The sequence below is a fragment of the Lemur catta genome, chromosome 4 (assembly GCF_020740605.2).
Source record: "Lemur catta isolate mLemCat1 chromosome 4, mLemCat1.pri, whole genome shotgun sequence".
Taxonomy (NCBI): domain Eukaryota; kingdom Metazoa; phylum Chordata; class Mammalia; order Primates; family Lemuridae; genus Lemur; species Lemur catta.
Genome location: NC_059131.1, coordinates 23,529,254 through 23,551,725, shown reverse-complemented (window position 1 = coordinate 23,551,725; position 22,472 = coordinate 23,529,254). Strand labels below are relative to the sequence as shown.

The 22,472-nt window shown below is 37.7% G+C and overlaps 1 protein-coding gene across 1 annotated transcript in view; it reads right to left on the bottom strand.

Moving 5' to 3' along the window:
* Positions 1-22,128, bottom strand: part of SLC30A6 (solute carrier family 30 member 6) — a 45,278-nt gene extending 23,150 nt beyond the window's left edge. The window contains exons 1-5 of the mRNA XM_045549344.1: positions 22,070-22,128; positions 14,606-14,692; positions 9,578-9,662; positions 8,770-8,812; positions 5,118-5,183 (exon numbers count right to left, since the gene is read on the bottom strand). Coding sequence (XP_045405300.1) covers positions 5,118-5,183; positions 8,770-8,812; positions 9,578-9,662; positions 14,606-14,692; positions 22,070-22,072 — 284 coding nt within the window. The 5' untranslated portion in view covers positions 22,073-22,128. The remainder of the gene's footprint in view (positions 1-5,117; positions 5,184-8,769; positions 8,813-9,577; positions 9,663-14,605; positions 14,693-22,069) is intronic.
* Between the last annotated feature and the right edge of the window lie 344 nt (positions 22,129-22,472).

Below are 22,472 nucleotides of genomic sequence, written 5' to 3'. Positions count from 1 at the left end.
CATATGGAATGTAAAATGTGAAGGAAAGCAAAGACAATCTTGGAGAAGAACAAAGCTGGAAGATTTATACTACCAAATATTAATACTTATTTCAAAGTTATAATAATAAACATAGTGTAGTACTAATGCAAGGATAGACAAATACACCAAGGTCAACAGAGAAGAGAATCCAGAAACAGACCTACATATATATGTACACATATATAGTCACCTGGTTTATGAAAAAGGTGGCACATAAAAACAATAGAGAAAGGGTGATATTTTTCCCCCCAAAATATCACTTGATTATCTACATGGAAATAAATGTGCCTTGACCTCTACTTTACATCATACAAAAAATTAATTCCAGTTGGATTGTAGGCCTAAATATGAAGTCAAACAATAAGATTTCTAGCTGATACAAAGCAGAATATCTTTATGACACTGGTGGAAGCCAAGATTTCTAAACAGGTACACAAAAAGTACTAATCACAAAGGAAAAGACCGATAAATTGAATTTATCATTGAATTTAAAAACTTTTATTTATCAGAAGATATCATTAAGAGAAAGAAAGGGACCAGGTGCAGTGGCTCATGCCTGTAATCCTATCACTTTGGGAGGCCAAGGTGGGAGGACTGCTTGAGCTCAGGAGACTAGCCTGAGCAAGAGAGAGACTTTGTCTCTACCAAAAATAGACAAATTAGCTGAGCATCGTGGCACATGCCTGTAGTCGCAGCTACTTGGGAGGCTGAGGCAAGAGAATTGCTTGAGCCCAGGAGTTTGAGGTTGCAGTGAGCTACAATGACACCACCGCACTCTACCCAGGCCAAGAGAGTTAGAATCTGTCTCAAAAAAAGAGAAAGAAAGGCACTGAGAGAACAAGAACTCCTATAAAGAAGAACTCCTACAGGCCGTATCCGGGGGCTCACAACTGTAATCCCAGGGATCACACTTTGGGAGGCCAAGGCAGGAGGATCACATGAGGCCAGGAATTCAAGACCTCATCTCTATTGCTAAAAATAAAAATAAACTATCAACAGCTGCTGGCCTGTGGATTAAATTTAAAAAATAAATAAATAAATAAATAAATAAATAAATAAATAAATAAATAAATAAAAAAAAATAAAAATAAACTAAAAAAAATTTTTTAAAAGAATTACAGACTAATAAGAAAAAGATAAGAAAGATAGCCAAAATATTTTAACAAGCATTTCATAAAAGAGGTGATCTAAATTAGCAGTCCCCAACCTTTTTGGCACGGGGGGAGAGGAGGGCTGGGGGTTGAAGGGTAGAGCTCAGGCAGTGATGTAAGCAACCGGGAGCAGCTGTAGTGTCTATAAATAAAGATATAGCTTTGCTTGCTTGCCCACTGTTCAGCTCCTGCTGTGTCACCCCTCTTTCTTAAGTTTCATGAAAGAAAATTTTGCCACAGAAGGAGATGGGGAGACAGGTGGTGGTAGGGTGCAAGGGGCCGGCAGGAGGTCCATGGCCCAGGGGGTGGGGACTGCAGATCTAAATGGTTAATAAACATACGCAAAGGTATTCAATTTGTCATAAAGAAAATAACTTAAAACCACAAGGAGATACCACTGTACACCCCAGAATGACTTTTTAAAAGAATACTAACTATTTGCAAGGACATTAAGCAAGTAGAATTCTCAAACACTGCCAGTGAAAGTATAAATTGGTAAAAACAACTCTAGAAAACTGGTATTATCTTCTAATAATGCACATATGGAAATCCTACCTAATTCTACTCAAAGATACATACCTAACATAAATGAGTACACATGCACACCAAAAGACATGTGTTTGTTCATAAGTAGTTTTGTTTATAATAGCTGAGAGCTGAAAATCACCTAAATGTCCTTAAATAGTTAAAAACAAATAAACAATTTGTGGTATAGTCATATAATGGAATATTAGAACAATGAATAAGAATGAACTGCTATATGAGAGTGTACACTGTAATCAGGTCTATATGATGCCCGAAAACAGGCAAAACTAATCTGCAATGACAGAGGTGAGAACACTGGGCTGGGCACAGTGGCTCACACCTATAATCCCAGCATTTTGGGATGGGAGGCCAAGGTGGGAGGATCGCTTGAGGCCAGGAATTCAAGACCAGCCTGGGCAACATAGCAAGAACCCTGCCTCTAAAAAAGATTTTTAAAAAATTAACTGAGCTTGGTGGAGTGCACTTCTGGATCCAGCTACTCTAGAGGCTGAGGCAGGAAGATCACTTGAGCCCAGGAGTTCAAGGCCAGAGTGAGCTATGATTGTGCTACTGCACTCCAGCCTTCGAGCCTGGGAAACAGAGTAAGACCCTGCCTCCAAAAAAAAAAAAAAAAAAAAAAGAATACTGGCTATTTTTGGCAGAGTCTGGCTCTGAGTGGACACCAAGGGAGGCTTTGGGGGACTTGTAAAGTTTTATATCATGATCTAGATAATAGTTATATAGGTATATTTACTTCTTAAAACCCATCAAGCTGCACAAGGATATAAGAAAAAACAGGATAGGGTCTCTATTTCCATGAAGTTTATATTTTAAAAGGGAGGACAGAAAAACAAATCAGTTATTTGGTAATTTCTGTACAGAGAGTTATGGTAGTCTGATGTGACAAGAGGCTGGCCAGATGGCTATTTTAGATTGGCCCATTCCAAGCACTTAATGACATTAGCATTTAGTCATACTAAGATGTGAATAACAAGATGAAGCCAGTCTTGCAAAGATCAGGTAAGGAGTACTTCAGGCAGAAGAGCATTTCAGGCTGAGTTTATACAAAGGCCCCAAGGCAGGAATGAGTTAGTTGTGTTCAAATAACAGAAAGAAAGTCAGTGTGGTATAGAGGGCATGACAGTGGTTAGCTGAAGAGAAGTGGGTTCATATAAACGCTCTGAAAAATTAGGAAAAGGAGTCAGGGTTTTATCCTAAGTATGATGGGAAACAACTGCATGGTTTTAAGGAGGTGACTGATAGTATGATTTAGGTTTAAAAAGAAGAACATTCTGGCTGCTATATGGAGAATGGACTAGAGTAGGACAAAAGCAGAAGCATGGGGGATCAGTTAGGATGTCTAATATCTTGGTTAAGGCAAGAAATGAAGGCAGCTTGGTCTGGGATGGTAGTTGTAGAGATAGAAATGGGGATGGGGCTAATTCTGGATGTGTCTGTAGGTAACCTTGACATAATCTGCTGAGGGATTAGACATGGGAGATGAAAGTAATTAAGGGTAATTCCTAGAATTTTTTGCTTGAATAAATGAGTGATGGCCAGGCCTGGTGGCTCACGCCTGTAATCCTAACACTCTGAGAGGCCGAGGGGGGTGGATTGTTTGAGCTCAGGAGTTCGAAACCAGCCCGAGCAAGAGCGAGACCCTGTCTCTACTAAAAATAGAAAGAAATTATCAGGCCAACTAAAATATATATATAGAAAAAATTAGCCGGGCATGGTGGCGCATGCCTGTAGTCCCAGCTACTCGGGAGGCTGAGGCAGTAGGATCACTTAAGCCCAGGAGTTTGAGGTTGCTGTGAGCTAGGCTGATGCCATGGCACTCACTCTAGCCTGGGCAACAAAGTGAGACTCTGTCTCAAAAATAAATGAATGAATGAATGAATGAATGAATGAGTGTTGGTGGTATTTACTAAGATGGGGAAAACTACAAAGGAACAGGTTTTTGGAGAAGAAACCAAGAATTCTAAAACAGGAAAAAAAAAGAAACCAAGAATTCTATCCTAAATTTAAGATACCAATTAGACCCATGTGAAGCTGTCAAGAAGGTAGTCTAAAACTGTAGACAATTCTCAGGGCTGGAGAACTGGATTTTGAAGTCACTAAACATAGATGGTACTTCAAGCTATGTGATTGACTGGAATTATATTTGAGTGTTTAACTTTATTATTTAATTGCTCCCTCCTTTCCTGTTCACTCTAAGCAAGTGGGCCAAAATGAGAGCCGTTATGTCCTCCTTACATGACCTTGTCTCCTGTCCATAGTCACCATTCTAAAGACTGACACCTTTTCCAAGCTGGACCAATCAACAGTTCTTTCTCATGATTTTATGAAACAGAGGCAGGAAAGAGTTCTCTCCTCTCTAGGATGAAGGTGAGAAGGTGTGAGTTAAGGTCTTGCTAGGAGTTATCAATCCAGGTTGGCGGAGAAAAGTGGTCTGAGAGACTGAACCTGACATGCAGAGAAAAACAGGCTTGAGAGGTAAGAAAAAGACAATGTCCACAGTGGTCTACTGTTTATGTCAATAACTATCTTACCATAGTTTGGTTACATAAATTGTCAAAAGTCCCCATTTTTTCCCCAAACTAGTTAAGTAAGATTTCTGTCACTTGCAAACAAAAGCTTGACTCAAGAGTGACAGATTTCCATACATGGGTATCTATACTTCACAACTAATTATGATAGTGATAATCCAACTCTATCAAATTTCAGTGAACTTATGAATACCCTTATTTTCCATTAAAATTTCATGTTTACTTTGTTCCATGGTTTAAATAAATAAAACCTGATTTTGTTCAAAAGAATATAATTCCAATGAATAGTATGGTGAAGAAGAAGGGTAAGTTTGGTCCAAAAGTTTCTTTACTAAAGAAAATTCTTCATTCAAATTGTTTCCTTGAATCTGAAATTTTTTTCTAAAAACTACCTTCTAACTTTTCACTTTCAGTAATTTCTAAAATTATAGAAACAAATGAGTCCACTGTTATCACAAATCTGAAGTCTTAGAATAAAAATCAATCTCTACCACTACATAACATTAAACCATATCACATTTATTTTAACATCTAGAAGATACACTGACATGAAAATTCTTTACTTTTTCTAAAATAAGAGATTCCCAAAATATTAAAGAACTTAAAGTGAACATTTTGTGTTAATATTTGTTTTATAAAGTATAAAAGAACCTTATGTGAGCATTTTAATGTGATTTCTATTTTAAATATTCATATTTCTTTTCTAGAATCCTCTTGGAAGATGCTTTTCTATCTATTTTCACTATTTGATCATTTGACTAAGCAAGTAGCATTTATTTTCCAGAAATAATACAACTAGATCTTCACTGCCTACTACTACTATTATTTTAATAGCCATAAGTTAACAGATAATAAAATAATTTGAACTTACCCAAATGAATAGACAGGGCTAGGTTTCCTCATCGTTACCCAGTAACTTATTAAACATGTCATTAAACTAAGTAAAAAGATAACAAATTTAGTGTTAGAACTAGAACTAGAATAGAACATGCAAAGAGAAATTAAGTTTTCACAATTCTGAAGTTGCTAAAAGTTATCAGTGTTTGCATGGAGTAAATTAATAATAAAAAATAAATAATTCTAATAACTTATAATCTAATCACAATGAGCATCTTAACACATGGTATATTTGGAAGATGACAGTTCTAACATGTGAAGAAACTGAAAAAAGTTATAATACATCAAGTCAGTTAAATAGAACCTAAAGTCATACTTTCTCTACACAATGTTATCTATCCTAAATGGTTTCCATAACTGAGAATGCTTAAAAAATGACACAATAATAATGGTTATATATTTTATTCTAGGCATATATGATAAATTTTAACTTTGATAAGCTTTACATAATCATTGTTGAAAGTTTAATTAAATATTAATAACACCTTGACAACAATCTAGATGAGATAAAATTATGTCAATTGGCCAAATATCATGGAAATTCACTCTGAAACTACTACAGTATAAAATTCAGGTGACAACTATCTGTTTCAGACCCAATTAAGTAGTTTTAGCTTCCTGATTAATAAAAAGACATCCTTATAACATACTCCTATCATATGGGTCTTGAACACATCAAAGTCAAGGTATTTTACAATCCTTATATGGAAATATGAAAGGCCCCATAAAGCAGGGAGCCAACAGGCTGTCTCAATAGCTCACAATTCCTTACTTCTTAGTTATTAACTGTCCCTCATTTCTTTTCCCATCTATAGACTTACAGGGGGAACTGATATGTTCTTACATGACCTGTGCCCTGGCCACAGCTGACTAATCCACAGGTAGGCACCTAAAGCACCTTATCTAACCTGGGCCAAAATACCGCTTTGGGTAAATTTGGAATTGGAACCAAGGCATTCCATTCTTAATTAGGCTGCTTTCTTTTTGGTTTTATTTTGTTTTGTTTTTGTTTGTTTGTTTGTTTTGGCACGGAGTCACCCTCTGTCACCCTAGCTAGAGTGCCATGGCGTCAACCTAGCTCACAGCAACCTAAAACTCCCGGGCTCAAGCAATCCTTCTGCCTCAGCCTCCTGAGTAGCTGGGACTACAGGTGTGCACTACTGTGCCCAGCTAATTTTTTCTATTTTTAGTAGAGACAGGGTCTCAGCTCTTACTCAGGGCTCAGGCTGGTCTCGAACTACTGAACTCAAAAACAGATTCTCCCATCTCAGCCTTCCAGAGTGCTAGGATTACACACATGAGCCACCTCGCCTGGCCTTGGCTGCTTTCTCGAACAGTAGAAATACAAATTTGAAAGTTAAGCACAGTATCTATGTTTCTATCCCTGGACTTGGGAGCAGAGAAAGATGATCTACAGGAAGAAAGTAGCTCAAGGAAATCTATGCACAGGGAAACAGGGACAAGACAGGATGAGTTAGATTCTTACAGCGCTCTAGTCTTTGGGCCCAGCTAAACCTCCTCCCTCTGATTCCATGAAACACCCCTGAACCTATAAAATTAGGGATCCTCCAACCCATCTCCCCTTAAGATAGCTCCAGTGGGAATCTGATGGCTGCAATCAAAACAGCCCTGGCTAGTACCCTTAGTATACTTTACACTTGTCATGACAAAGTTCTTATAGTCTGCTAACCTCACTTCCAATTCAAGTAATCAGCAAGCATTTGGCATTTACACTGAAGCTAACAATCTGGTTGGTTTTGAATGAATGGATGATTTTTGAAATTGGACTGGATAAAGCCAGCCAAATGAGTCTCTGTAGTTAGAAATCTAAATCTTTTTTTTTTTTTTTTTTTTTAGAGATGGGGTCTCCCTCTGTCACGGGTCTCCTCTCTCCCAGGCTAGAGTGCAGTGGCATGATCATAGCTCACTGTACCCTCAAACTCCTACAGGCGAGAGCCACCATGCCCGGCTAATTTTTTGTTTCTATTTTTAGTTAACCGGCTACTTTTTTCTATTTTTAGTAGAGACAGGGTCTCATTCTTGCTCAGGCTGGTCTCGAACTCCTGACCTCAAGTGATCCTCCCATCTCGGCCTCCCAGAGTGCTGGGATTACAGGTGTGAGCCACTGCACCAGGCCTATTTATTTACCTAATTCAAAATTTACAAAAGGATATAAAGTGGGAAGATTCTAACCTTGTCCTGCCACTGAGTCTTCCTCCTCAGAGGCAACCATTATCATCAGTTTCTTGTTTACTCTTCCCATGAACATTTATGCAAATAAAAGCAAATGAGTATAATGTGTGGATATGTATGTATACGTGTATTCTTTTTATTCCTTCCTCCCTTTTAGTACAAATTGCAGCATACCATACACACTGTTGTATTTTGCCTTTTCTGCTCATTAGTACCTCTATTTATTCTAAATATAATATAAATGTAAAATAATGCAAATATAGCATCTCAGAGTGATTTTAATTTGCATTTCTCTTGCTATTAGTGAAGATGAGCAACTTTTATAAGAGCTGTTTCTATTTCCTTTTCTGTGAACTGTCTATGGTATTATACATTGTTTTCTTTCTCTCTTTCTTTTTTTTTCTTGGTCTTTGCCTCATTAAATTGTAGGGCCCTTCAAATATTAGCAAAATTAGCCTGTTGTCTGAGATACGAATTACAAATATCTTCTCAGGTTGTTCCCTATTTACAGTGATATTTGTTACCTAGATTTTAAATTTTTTATATAATTGGAGTTATTGGGCCACACACTGTGGCTCACGTCTGTAATCCTAGCACTCTGGGAGGCCGAGGTGGGAGGATAGTTTGAGCTCAGGAGTTCGAGACCAGCCTGAGCAAGAGAAAGACCCTGTTTCTAAAAATAGAAAGAAATTATCTGGACAACTAAAAATATATAGAAAAAATTAGCTGGGTGGGCATGGTGGCGCATGCCTGTAGTCCCAGCTACTTGGGAGGCTGAGGCAGAAGGATTGCTGAGTCCAGCAGTTTGAGGTTGCTGTGAGCTAGGCTGATGCCACAGCACTCTAGCCTGGGCAACAGAGTGAGACTCTGTCTCAAAAAAATAAATAAATAAAAAAAATAATAAAATACATAAATAAAACATTGGAGTTATCAGTGTTTTCTTTTATAGCTGTTGGGTTTTGTGTCATTTATCACACAGTAAACTCACCTAAGCGTTTAGGTATATTACTCAACCTCCTATTCTGTTCATTTTCTCACATAAACTTTAGAATAAGCCTATCTAGTTTGATTAACTTAGAAAGAATTGACTTTTTAAAGTGATTTTAAGTATTCTTATCTAAGTATACAGTCTATTGTTCTACGGTTTTTGGGTCTTTTTTCCCCTACAGAATCATTTTGAAATTTTCGTCACACAGAAAGTGTAAATACCTCGTTAGGTTTATGCCTGAGTATTTATCTTTTCTGTTAGTATGTAAATGACATATTTTCTTCTATTATATCTCTAATTGTTCTTCTTTGGATATATGTTCTATGTTGATAATTTTACTTATGTAAATTACTTTCCTTTAAGCAAAGAAAACTTGTGTTCATAAGTTTGGAGCACCAAATTCCTTATTGGCTCTAAAACATTAAGGAGAGTTTTTAAAACTTACCTAAAAAGATCAAAAATGGTCAGGTAAGTATAGGCAGTTAAAGCTGCAAAACAACAAAAGGACTGATTAAAATGTTACTGAATCCCTTGTTAAAAAAATATAGCAAGTCACCAAAATTGTTCATACCAGGGGTATCCATTACCAAAAAAAGTTTTGAATCACTGGCCAATGTCATATGTTGGCAATTATCTAGTAAATTTGATAAATATCCAAAAGTTGGTTAGTAGAAAAGTTCACTTTAGAACCTGATTTCTCCATCAGGAAAAATGAAGCAGCAAATGCTCAAAAGTTCTGTGACCATTTTTCTGCCTGCTCTGTCATCTCAGTACTATTTTAAATGTACTATTTGAATAGTAGGAAGAAAAGAATGATGCATAAAAACATAAGAAGACACAAGAAAAAATTACAGAATTCCCTTTTTGAGGAAAAATGAACCAACCTCAAAATCTTACTTATAAACTACATAAATTAAGGTAGCTGAGGAGGGAAAAAGCAAATAAAAATAAATGAATAAATAAACCACATAAATTAAAGTTTTAACTTATCACATGTTAAAAAGAAATCTGTTTCACAAATTTAAAGTGTTTTTAAAAAATAACAACTCATTAAAATGATAATGTCCTAACAAATGAAGCAAACTTTATAGTTTACAGGGCAGTTTTAAATATATCCTCTCATTTAAATCTTTTGAGTTATACATATTTAAGAATACCATATTCTATGTAAAGGAAGATATACCTTTATTGAAATCAGAAAAATAAAAGCAAAACTAATAATTAACTCCATAAATATAAAAATGGTGACATACCTATACTATTAGTAGAACTGCACCACATAAGCAGGAAACCAGTACAAATCAAGTTTATTGCACCAAAAAGCAGAATCTTCCAGGACTGTGAAAAAGAAAATCACTCTTATTTGTACAGTACTGATAAATTTCACTGGGTCTGTTCACGTTGTTGAAATTTATATTCTGATATTCAAAGGAATGAGCACAACTTCCTTCAAAAAGTCTGTCTTGCTTTCTACAGCTACCAAAATTTTCATGAACCAAGTGATTATTACAGTATACAAATCTAAAAGAATAATTCCAGAAGGGGAATTTTTCAAGAGAAAATAAACTCTGACACAGAAACTCTCAAGGAGCTGAGAAAAGTGTGCATATATATGTATATCATTTAGTCCCTATAAATATCTACACAGAGACAGTGATAAAGCAAATGGGGCAAAATATAAGCATTTGGTGGATCTGAGGAAAGGGCATAAAGGTGCTCCTTATACTAATCTTGTAACTCTTTGATAACTTTGAAATTATATCAGAATAAAAAGTTACCCAAAAAAAGGCAGTACTTGATTATTTAGCAAATAAACTATGTGAAATAGGACTGCAAAAGAGGGAAAAATTACCACGGTTTAGAAGGTAACACAAGAGGGAAGACTGAGATAAGGCTTCAAAACAGCTGGGATTTAGTCAGAGGAAGAAGGAAGGGCATTCCAAAAATAAAGGAAGAAGAAATCAAGTGAAGCGTTTTTTATTTTTGTTCCATCTCACTCACTACCTAGAAGGGAGACCTATGCTTACTTCAAAGTAGAGGGAAAAGAAATTAGTGAAAAGGCAATTGTTTGGAGGTGTCAAAATTAAACAGGTACAGCTGGGAAGGTCAAGTATGGTTTGAGTATTAGAATTCAGATGGAAAGTACAAGTTTAGAAACGAAGAAACAACATCTCTCAGAAAATAAGGGTAAGAAGGTGACTGAAAGGACAGGGAAACTGTGAGATAAAAAGAAGTGAAGAATGAAGTAGCACAGAGCCAAGAATCTACAAATCTCTAGAAAAGAAGCAGAAAAATCATTTCCTAAAATTAAGGAATATGGCAAAGAAAGACTGGAAACTTAAATCCAAAGGAGAATCTGAAGAAGCAGCTATTATGGTAAGTATACTATGAATCGTCAAAGATGAGAACAAAAATTATCAGCATGAATTTTTGGTAGGCACCATTCTGCAACTTCCTCTACCCACAGAACCAGAGAAGCAGGTAAGGTAGGATGTTAGGGACTTGAGAACTGATGTGGGGGTAAAGGACTCTAATTCTGGTAAAGACAATGAAATTACTGGACATGGAATCTAGTCAGGACAAGGATATCCAAAAACAGCTAAGAAAAGGGATAAAGAAGGTAAACTAAAAAATGACATTCTCTTTAGCTTTGCTGCTGAATCAAGCGATTTATCCACTCAAGAAATATTTAAGTATCTATTTTGTTCTGGACTAGTCTAAGCACTGATGATATAGTAATGAACAAAACATGGACTTTACAAAGTAGGTGGGGTGACAAGACAATAAATATATAAAGCCAAGTGGTAATAAATGCTAGGAAGAAAAAAATAAAGGTAATAAGACAGTAATGGGAGATATGGAAGGGTTGTTCTTCCAGATAGGGTGGTCAGAAAAGACCCCTTTGGTAAGGTGGCATGCAACCAGAAATCCAGAAGACGCAAAGGTGCTAAGCATGCAGATATCTGGAAGAGAAAATGAGAACCATAGTGAAAATGCCCTGAGGCAGAAGAGTACGTGGCTGAGGTAGAGCAGAGTAGGTGAGAGGAGTCTGGGGCTACGTCAAGTAGTATTTGGAGTGACAGGAAAACAACTGGGATTTATCCCAAATGAGATGGAAAGTGACTTAGCTTACATTTTAGAAAGACCAATCTGGCTTCTCTGTGGAGAACATACTGCACAGGAGGCAAGGATAGAAGGAGGAAGACCATTTAGAATGTGATTGTGGCAGGGCGCGGTGGCTCACGCCTGTAATCCTAGCACTCTGGGAGGCCGAGTCAGGTGGATCATTTGAGGTCAGGAGTTCGAGACCACCCTGAGCAAGAGCAAGACCCTGCCTCTACTAAAAAAATAGAAAGGAATTAGCTAGACAACTAAAAATATATACATATAAAAAATTAGCCGGGCGTGGTGGCGCATGCCTGTAGTCCCAGCTACTTGGGAGGCTGAGGCAGTAGGACTGCTTGAGCCCAGGAGTTTGAGGTTGCTGTGAGTGAGTCTGACACTATGGCACTCTAGCCCAGGCAACAGAATGAGACTCTGTCTCAAAAAAAAAAAGAAGAAGAATGTGATTGTAACAATCCATATGTGAAATGTTGGCAGCTTCAAAGGTGATAAGAAGGTATTAAAGAGTCAGACTCTGGGTGTCATGTTGAAAATAGAGCTAGCAGATTTACTTATAAAATGGATATGAGGAGTAAGGAAAAGAAAAGAGTTGAGAATGACTCCAGGTTTTCTGGCCCAAGCATTTGGAAGAAAAGAGTGGCCATTCAGGGGGAACGTGATTGAAGATCAAAGTTCAGACATGTCCATGTTAAGTTTGAGATGCCTATTAGATGTCCAGGTGGAAATGCTGAGAAGGCCATTATATATAGGAATCCGGAAGTACTGGAGAAGTTAGGGCTTGAGATGTAAGTATGGGGTCATCAGCATATAGATGCTATCTCAAGACATATATGAACATAAAAAGGAGAGGTTGGAGCTCTAAGCCCTGACACTCCAAAATTTAGAGGTCAGAAAGATGAGAGAAAAATGGCAAAAAAGACTAAAAAGTAAGGGCCAAGTAAGTAGGATAAAAACCAAGAGTGCCGTTTCAGAGTCCAAATGAATACGTGTTTTAAGGAGGAAGTGACCAATTTTTGTCAAATACTGTTGAAGGTCAAGTAAGGTGAAAAATGAAGACAACCATTGATTTTGGCAACATAGAGGTTTATAACCACCTTATAAAATCTGCTTATGTGGAATAGAGGGAACTGGTGCCAGACTGGTATGTGTTTAACAGAGACAGGAAGAAGAGAAGGTGAACACAGACAGTATAGACAATTCTTTTAAATAGTTTTGTTATAAAAGTAACCTGAGCAATGAAGCAGTCCTGAGAGAACATATAACATGTAATTATGATGCAAGAAAGAAAATGATGCAAGAAGAAACAATGATGCAAGAAACAGAAGGAACAATTAGAGGAACATCATCTTTGAGTAGGCAACAAGTACAGGGATTGGCCTTAAGTAGTAGAAGTGTTGATTCATAGAATAGGAGGGAAGGTAGAGTGTTGGCTTATGTGCTAATGATAGGATGTAGGAGATTCCTTCTGATTACTTCTTTTCCCTTAGTGAAATAGGAAGCAAGATCATTAGGTTAGAATAAGTTGAAGAAGGTTTGGAAACCTGAGGACAGGGAAGAAAGAAAAGGGTATGAAAAAGTCATCTAGGAAAGCAGAAAACTGAATGAGCTAAGGAAATATAGTATGGGCAGCACTAATGGCCTGTTTGATTATAAATTCAAAGTAAGACTAGTCAGCATATTTTTGTTTCTCTCAAGTTACATTCAGTTGCTTAGGTGTAGGTACAGAGTAGAAAGTAAACTTAATGAAGGTTAGGGATGTTCCAGGGAAGTATGTCAGAGGGAAGGGGGCACAAAGGAGTTGAGAATATATAAAAGAAAATGATAATGATGGACCATAGAATCTAAGTTGGATAAGGAAGCAAATGAGGATAAGGGAGGTAAAAAAAAAAAAAAAAAACAGTAAAAATATGGCAGAGTCAATGGATTGGAGGTTGTAGTAAAATTGAAAAGTAGAGTTGGGATAACAGTAGAAATGAACCAGAAAGATAGGAGCCGGTAACTAGTGACTGAAATGCTTGAAATTGAGATAACAGGAAGACATAGTTATTATAAGTGATAAGGTCTAGCCATAGGGTTAGATGACTAGAAGGGATGAAGGACAAGATTATTTGTGGAGAAGAAGTAAGGTACTGAAAGATGAGGCTCTTGAAATGTGAAATCACCAAGAATTATAAGCAGGGATAAAGGGAGATAAGCCATGGGTATCTCTTAAAATTTAAATTATGATAGAGAATATCAGTACAGCTCAGATGTTCCTATATTGATTGGTGTGGTGCTGTGGTATACTGTGCCTCAATAAAGTGTATTGTCAAAGAATTTCCTTTTTATTTCTATAATATCATTCCTTTCCATCAGCATCACAGAGCTCTGTCTGTTCTCAAGAGATCATGCTAAATGGACTATATATCTAAGAAAGAGATGCATTCTCTACCCTTGGCTCTTTAACATTCTCACTCAGGACACAATAATATTTCCAAATACTACACTTAATGAATTCTGACTATAGTCTAAGGTTTTAGGAGTGGGAGATATAGTGGTAACAAAGAAAAAAGGCTTCTAGCCTAGTTCACAATGTAAGGCCAATATCATTGACAATGCTTATAATTATGTTCCACTGAAGCCAGTTTTACTTAAAACTCATCAAGTATTTATTGGGTGCTTATTTTGTACTTCTATAAAAAGGTGAGCAAAATAGACATAGTCACTGCCTTCAGAGAGTTTATAATTTAGACAATAATGAAAATGAAAACAACACAGTCTACATTGGTGGCCAAAAAGGATAGCAATCATATATTTTTATTAACAGTCTCAAAGCATGATATATTTTTTCCTACCTTACATTAAAAATGAGAAAACATTGCTTTAGACTACATCCATTTAATTTTTTAGAAAGCTAATAAGAAAAAGCAATTGCAAAACAATTTTTCCTTAAAACACCATAGAATTAGAATAAAAACTTTGAAGCCTCGCTTCCTCCCAACAAAACAGAACAATTGAACACCAAACAACTGTAATTTTACATTTAAATAATACTTATCTAACATGGAAAAATGAAAACAGTGTACTGGGATTTTTCTATTTGCCTGAAAAATTACCTTTTTTCAATATGATAATATTGTTTATTCAGTAATTAAAATTGGAGTTAAGGAATAACTTACCCTTCGGTCAGCTGCTACAAGTCTAAATTCCTGTAATAACTTGCCAAAAAAGGATCTTTGTGGTTTTCGAAAGAGATGAATTGTCCCCTTTCAAACAAACAAACAATATACAAATCAGCATTTAAGTATCTAATTTTCTTCATAGTTCCTGTGATGTGATATAGTAGTAATAACAACTAACATTTATTGAGTACTCAATATATACCACGCACTTATTCTAGACACTTTATGTGTATTTATCAATTTAACACTCAAAATAATCCTATGTGGTAGAAACAACTTTTAGTAAATTATCCAAAGTCACAAAACTAGTAAATGGCTGAGCAAGAATTCAAACTCAAGCATTTTAGCTCCAGACCACATTCTTTTTTTTTTATTTGAGGCAGAGTGTCGCTTTGTTGCCCTGGCTAGAGTGAGTGCCCTGGCGTCAGCCTAGCTCACAGCAACCTCAAACTCCTGGGCTTAAGCGATCCTCCTGCCTCAGCCTCCCCAGTAGCTGAGATTACAGGCATGCGCCACCATGCCCGGCTAATTTTTTCTATATATATTTTAGTTGGCCAGATAATTTCTTTCTATTTTTAGTAGAGACGGGGTCTCGCTCTTGCTCAGGCTGGTCTCGAACTCCTGACCTTGAGTGATCCACCCGCCTGGGCCTCCCAGAGTGCTAGGATTATAGGCGTGAGCCACCGCGCCCGGCCCAGACCACATTCTTTATTTTTAAATGAATACAGCAATTTTTAACCAGAAAAGGAAATAGTTTGCCAAATAGCTCTACTGGAAAGAAAATATCACAATTCACATAATCAAAGCTATACATATGAAAGTTCTGGCAACTGAGGTTCTCTACTAGGTGTTAAGTCAAAGTATATGACATCCTAGCTAGTCTCCATGGCCCCGGCTAGTACACAGTATGGGTCTAGCAGAGAAAGGGCCTAGCAGTAGGGTCACCCATGAGAAAGAAGACCAAATGGCAACTAGAGATTTACCACCCAAGGAAACCCTGTGGGAAAGCCTTAGCAGAAAGGAGAGTTCATGTACATAGGCAAAATTAACTTATGATAAAAGCAGTATTCAATATCAGAGGGAGATAATATGAGCTATTCAATAAATGGCATTTTGATAAAGGTACTGTTGCATCCTTCCTATACTCCTTACTCTAATTTGTTATTATTTTAAAAATAAGATACAGGCTGGTTGTGGTGCTCATGCCTGTAATCCTAGCACATCGGGAGGCCGAGGCGGGGAGGATTGCTTGAGCTCAGGAGTTGTAGACTAGCCTGAGCAAGAGTGAAACCCCATCTCTACTACAAATAGAAAAATTAGCCGATGTGGTAGGGTGTGCCTATAGTCCCAGCTACTTGAGAGGCTGAGGCAAAAGGAACACTTGAACTCAGGAATTCAGGGTTACAGTGAGCTATGATCAGGCCACTGTACTCCAGCCTGGGTTACAGAGCAAGACCTTGTCTCAAAAAAAAAAAAAAAAAAGAAAAGAAAAAAAGAAAAAAAATTAATATATAAAACTATACAGAGCAGTAGAAGAAAAAGTATGGATGTATGATTTTATAATCTTGGAGTTGGAGAAGATCTTTATAATAGGACATGAAACCAAGAGGCTGTAAAGGAAAAAAATTCATCAATTTTACTACATAGTTTCACATGGGAATACAATACCCTAAAAGGGTAGCGGGGGTGGGGGGGGTGGGGGGAACCCTAGAGAAGTTAAACTGTGAACTGTGAAAAAAAAAATTCTAATTCATGACAGACAGTAGGCTGATTTCCAATTTCCTCTATACACAAAACGCTTCTACAAATTAAAAAAAAAAAAAACCACAAATGACCGATTTTAAAAAGTTATATATTTATAAAGCTGGCCAAATCAATAGCTGCCTATTAGTCACAATATTTGTTTTTGAGACTTTGTACTGCTAATTTGAAATCACAATTTCTGTTGCTATTTTAAAAATAAAAAATGGTATGCCTCTCCCTATAGCTCTACCCACCTCTTGCTGAACTATAGCTTCTGCTGCTTTGGAGGAGGCCTATCTTTCTCAAGTGACTTCTCAGCACATCCTGATCCCCCTACCATAGAGAGAATATCGTGTTTGCCATATATCCTATATTTAAAATCAGACCATCCCAAATTTAAGGAAAACCATTCCAGTCATTTTCCTATGATGTAGAACAGATAATGAAGCAGAAATTTAATTTATGTCTATGAGGAAGGCCAAAAATGGTACTTTAAGTGTGTGCTATCATGAATTGAATTTATGCTGTTTACTGGTAATAATGGGAATAATGCCAAAAGACCTGTGATTACTAATTTCTTCAGTTATCATTCAAAAATTTTTTATATGCTGAAAACATAGCATGGCCCTATTAATTTTTCTGCTATAGGTTTCCCACAGCAATACTCTATAGATTTTTTTTTTTTTTTTTGAGACAGGGTCTCACTCTGTCACCTGAGCTAGAGTACTGTGGCATCATCATAGCTCACTGCAACTGCAAACTCCCGGGTTTAAGCAATCCTCCCACCTGGGCCTCCCAAAGTACCAGGATTACAGACGTGAGACACCATGCTCAGCCTATAGCTACCTGTAAAGAGAAAATTCTGTTATTCCAAAAGTAACTGTTTCCAGGGGGAAAAAAATCCTTCACAATAATTTGATTGCTAAGTGTCATATACTTAAATATTTGGATTTTAACAAAATACTTTCCTAGATGGTAAAAGCCACAAAGTAGTTTGGCTACTAAAGTTGGCCAATTTGACTCTGAAGCCCCAGAAAGCAGTGGAATTGGAGTATTAACAGATTATAAATATAAAAAACCTTCAGATCCAATTCAAGCAGAGGCATGATTTTTCTACAGAGTTAGCATTTAGGGAACATTAGAGTAGTTGCACAGAGGGATAATCCATTTCTTCAAAGCTTAGATATGCCATTTGCTGCATTATGCTGGAACTCAGGAAAGGTAGAAAAAGGACCAAGCACTAGCCTTGGCACAAAACAAACAATAGCAGAGTGTTGATGATTGTTGGAACCAGGTGATGGGTAGAGGGGGACTCATTATACTATAGTGTCTCTATTTTTGTATATGTTCAAAAATTTTCATAATAAAAAAGTAATAAAATGATAAAGAAGGCCAGGGCAGGCGGGGTGGCTCACACCTGTAATTCCTACACTCTGGGAAGCCAAGGTAGGTGGGATTGTTCGAGACTAGCCTAGGCAATGTAGCAAGACTCCATCTCTACAAAAAATAAAAATAAAAAATTTAGGTGGGGCTGGGCACGGTGGCTCCCGCCTGTAATCCTAGCACTCTGGGAGGCTGAGGTGGATGGACAGTTTGAGCTCAGGAGTTCGAGACCAGCCTGACCAAGAGCGAGACCCCACCTCTACTAAAAAAATAGAAAGAAATTAGCTGGACACCTAAAAATATATACAAAAAATTAGCCAGGCATGGTGGCGCATGCCTGTAGTCCCAGCTACTTGGGAGGCTGAGGCAGGAAGACGGCTTGAGCCCAGGAGTTTGGGGTTGCTGTGAGCTAGGCTGACGCCACGGCACTCTAGCCCAGGCAACAGAGTGAAACTCTGTTTCAAAAAAAAAAAAAAATGAAATAAAAAATATTTTAAACAGGAAAAATAAAGCATCAGAAAAGTGTTACTAATTTTGATATCCAAATAAAGAATAGTGTGTGTGTAATCCTAAGGCTTTGCTAAGCTAATTCACTTTAAAAGGAACAATATGCTATTTTGATTTGACATATTAATAAACGTTAATGTTAATAAACATATTCTATGTATCCTTTTCTTAAAGAATTACATGTGGGATATTTGGTCACAACGATAAAAAATTCTGCCAATATTGTTATCATTGGATACTTAAGTTACTTTAAGTTTCAGGTTAAGAAAATCAACAAGGTTTCTAAAAAGTAGAGGACCACTTGTGATGCCATCTTGATATTAAAAACAAAACCAAATTGCCAATGTTCATATCACTCTTTCCAAAATTATATTGGCTCTCCATTACTATCAGGATAAACTTTGAATTTTACAACCTGAAATTCCAAGCTTTCAATGACTTACCTTTTCTTTCCAGTCTTATCTCTTACTCCAGATAGAAATCCTCAACTCCAGCTAAACTGGTTTACCCCTTCTCTCATGACAATCCTACGCTATCATGAAAAGGTCAGAACTGTTGAGACCAAGCTCTGCTAGCCCTGTAATACTTGACTTCTCTGTCTCATCTAAATGAAACAAATATTAGATTAAAAGTATTAGACTAAGGCACAAATTGCTTAGTTTCATGTTTCACCTACTACATGAAGTCTTCCTAGATTATTTCAAACTGTAGTGTTTTTTATGCCACTTAATTTTTAGTTTACCATAGGATGGCCTTGACCTTATGTGCATTGTAAGTTAATTTTTAGTAACTTCACTAATGACAAGGGCTATATTTTCTTTACATTTTCTAAGAAAACACTATTTTGCCATAGCATGTTCTTAATAATACATAATCAGTGACTCATAAAATCTTTTTCCCCATAACCTTTAAAATAAATCTTAAATGCTACTATTTCCTTGTATTACTGTTTCAAACATAGAAATTTAGTGCCATAGTTTATTCAGTGTTTTATAAAACAGATATTTATTAAAAACTTTCTCTGGGCCAGGCACTGTACAAGGCTCTGGGAATACCAGAGTGAAATATATGCATCCTGCTCTCAATGAGCTTACAGTCTAGGAAGTGAGAAAGACAAGTACATATACAATTTTAACATAGTCTGGTAAAGTCTATAGATGTTATTGGCAAAAAGCACAAGGGATTCAAATTTAACTTTATTAAATTAGGGCTGTGAGTTAATGAAGGTGTATTATCTAAAAAACCTCTGAATTTTAAGTTTCTTATCCTTTTCCTTCAAATCCATTCATGAGTGTTTTAGGCAAGTTAGGTTTTTATGATATGTATGTATTTGCAAAGCTTTATGTAATAAATTATTGCTTACATATGTGTGTATTTGTGTTTGTGTGTGTGTGTGTATGTATATATGGGTGTGCGTGTGTGGGTGCATATACATATATATATATAAATGTACCAAAGCACAATGTATCATGGGAGCACAAAGGAGAAGCACCTAACAGGATACTGGGACATCATGGGGGAAAGGCTCGAGAAAAAGAATTAGTGGGCCGGATGCAGTGGCTCATGCCTGTAATCCTAGCCCTTTGGGAGGCCAAGGCAGGAGGATCCCTTGAGGAGAGAAGTTTGATACGAGCCTGAGCAAGAGCAAGACCCTGTCTCCACAAAAAATAGGAAAAATTAGCCGGACGTGGAAGGCTCAGGCAAGAGGATTGCTTGAGCCTAGGAGTGTGAGATATAGGACAATTCAGGCATATGGAATACCATAGGTGCAAAAGCCCAATTCAGACATCATGATTTGCAAGCCGTTGGCCATGGCTGGAATATGCATGTCATGTATGTGTATGTGTAAAAAAGAGGCTATTAAGGTAAGAAGCTTGACTATGGATGACTTTGTATGCCAGTCAAACAGGACTAGGCCAGGCACAGTGGCTCACGTCTGTAGTCCTAGCACTCTGGGAGACCAAGGCGGGCGGATTGTTTGAGTTCAGGAGTTCGAGATCAGCCTGAGCAAGAGCGGAGACCCCGTCTCTACTAAAAATAGAAAGAAATTATATGGACAGCTAAAATATATATAGAAAAATTAGCCGGGCATGGTGGCACATGCCTGTAGTCCCAGCTACTTGGGAGGCTGAGGCAGAAGGATCGCTTGAGCCCAGGAGTTTGAGGTTGCTGTGAGCTAGGCTGACACCACGGCACTCTAGCCTGGGCAACAGAGCAAGACTCTTGTCTCCAAAAAAAAAAAAACAGTTAGGACTATCTTGAGAGCTATATAAAATAAAAATGAGCACTTTTAAGCAAGGGAGTGATGTGGTCAAATTTTAGAAATATACATCTGGCCACACAATAATGAACATTTCAAAAAGCATAGCTAGAGGCTATTTGGTTGCTGGCCAAAAAAAGATAAACTTTTACCCATTTTCTGTGTGCACAAAGATCACAGAAAATTTACAAAAGACAAAGTGTGTGAATAAGACATTTTTTTCAACACTATGCACTTAAGAAAAAAATTCAATAGAGTGAAAACAGCTTAGGCACAGAAATGTAGTCCCTTTCTTATAAGTGGACTATCAATAAGTGCTCCATGAATTTTTCTGATAAATCCATTTTCTTTCTTCTTTTTTTTTTTTTTTTTTGGAGACAGAGTCTCACTCTGTTGCCCAGGCTAGAGTGCCGTAGCGTCAGCCTAGCTCACAGCAACCTCAAACTCCTGGGCTTAAGCAATCCTTCTGCCTCAGCCTCCCGAGTAGCTAGGACTACAAGTATGCGCCACCATGCCTGGCTAATCTTTTATATATATTTTTAGTTTTCCAGCTAATTTCTTTTTTTAATTCATGTTAGATTTATTGAATAAGCATTTTTTTTTTAATTTCAGCTTATTATGGGGGTACAAAAGTTCAGGTTATATATATTGCCCATGTCCCCCCCTCCATGATTTCCTTCTATTTTTAGTAGAGACAGGGTCTGGCTGTTACTCAGGCTGGTCTCAAACTCCTGACCTGGAGTGATCCTCCCGCCTCGGCCTCCCAGAGTGCTAGGATTACAGGCGTGAGCCATGGCGCCTGGACTGATAAATCCATTTTCAAAAGGCACACACCACTTTGACATGGGAAATCCTAACCAACTGCTTATCTTTAGATAAAATTCACAGACCTATATACTTGATTTCTAAAGGCATAAAATGACTAATTGCTCTAAGAAAATTTAGAGATAACACATCTCAATAACGGTAACGTCTACTGGGATCTTCCACTAGTTTCTACAAACGCAGAAATAAACCAGCCATAAGACATTCTACCAACAACTTGGCTTTCTGTAGTCACTGCCCTTATGAAAACTGCTGCCGTATCAGGCCACCTGCTATTCCGTCAAGCCAAGTTGTAGAGTAGGGAGTTTGCCTTAAAACTGACTAATAACTTTCTTTATTTCCGCTGGTCTTACTGTCACCGATCTAAGAATCACCATTATAGTCGTCGCCATATACTTGTTTTCAGATCTTTTGCTGGAGGTGCAGTCGCTGACGCCGACAAAGACTTTTATTTCTACGTCAATGAAATCTCGACAGGGGTGAGTCATAAACTGACCAGGACCTGAAAGCTCGCTTGTAGCGGGGCCAGGGTCCCGAGCGCCAAAGGAACAAGGTGAGCGACCGAAAGGGATCAGAGTGCTGAGGGGAATCTTTCGAGTGACAGCCACTTCTCCCGAGACCCCGACCGCAACTCCGATGACCCCTCCTCTGGGCGGCTGAGGGACTTCAAGGTCCCTTCGGAACGAGAGATGATAAGACGAACCACCTAGAACAGAAACCCTCATCCCTCCAAGCCAACTCACCATGATAAGGAGCAGCACAGCTCCCGCCGGAAGACGCTCTGGGAGCTCGGTTTTTTTCCCAGAACGGAAGGGGTGGGACAACAGAGGCCGATTGGCTGTGAGGGACGCGTGAGAGGAAGTGCGTGCCTGGCCTCAGGGTCCCGCCCCCCTTCCCGGCTGCCCCTGCACGGTTTAGAAGCAAACGTGCCGTGCAGAACGGCTTCTCTGAGTTGTCCTGAGGGTTGGTACGGGCTTGAAGCGCTGAGGCCAATGGCAAGGAGCGATTAGGGTTTATTTGTAATGTTAGGAGAATTTCCCTGAGTGCTGCAGCTCTTTTACCTGTGTTGTGTAATTTAACCTTATGAAATAGATAGTATTTACGCTTTACAAGTGAGGAAGGAGGAAGATTAAGAAACTTGCCTCG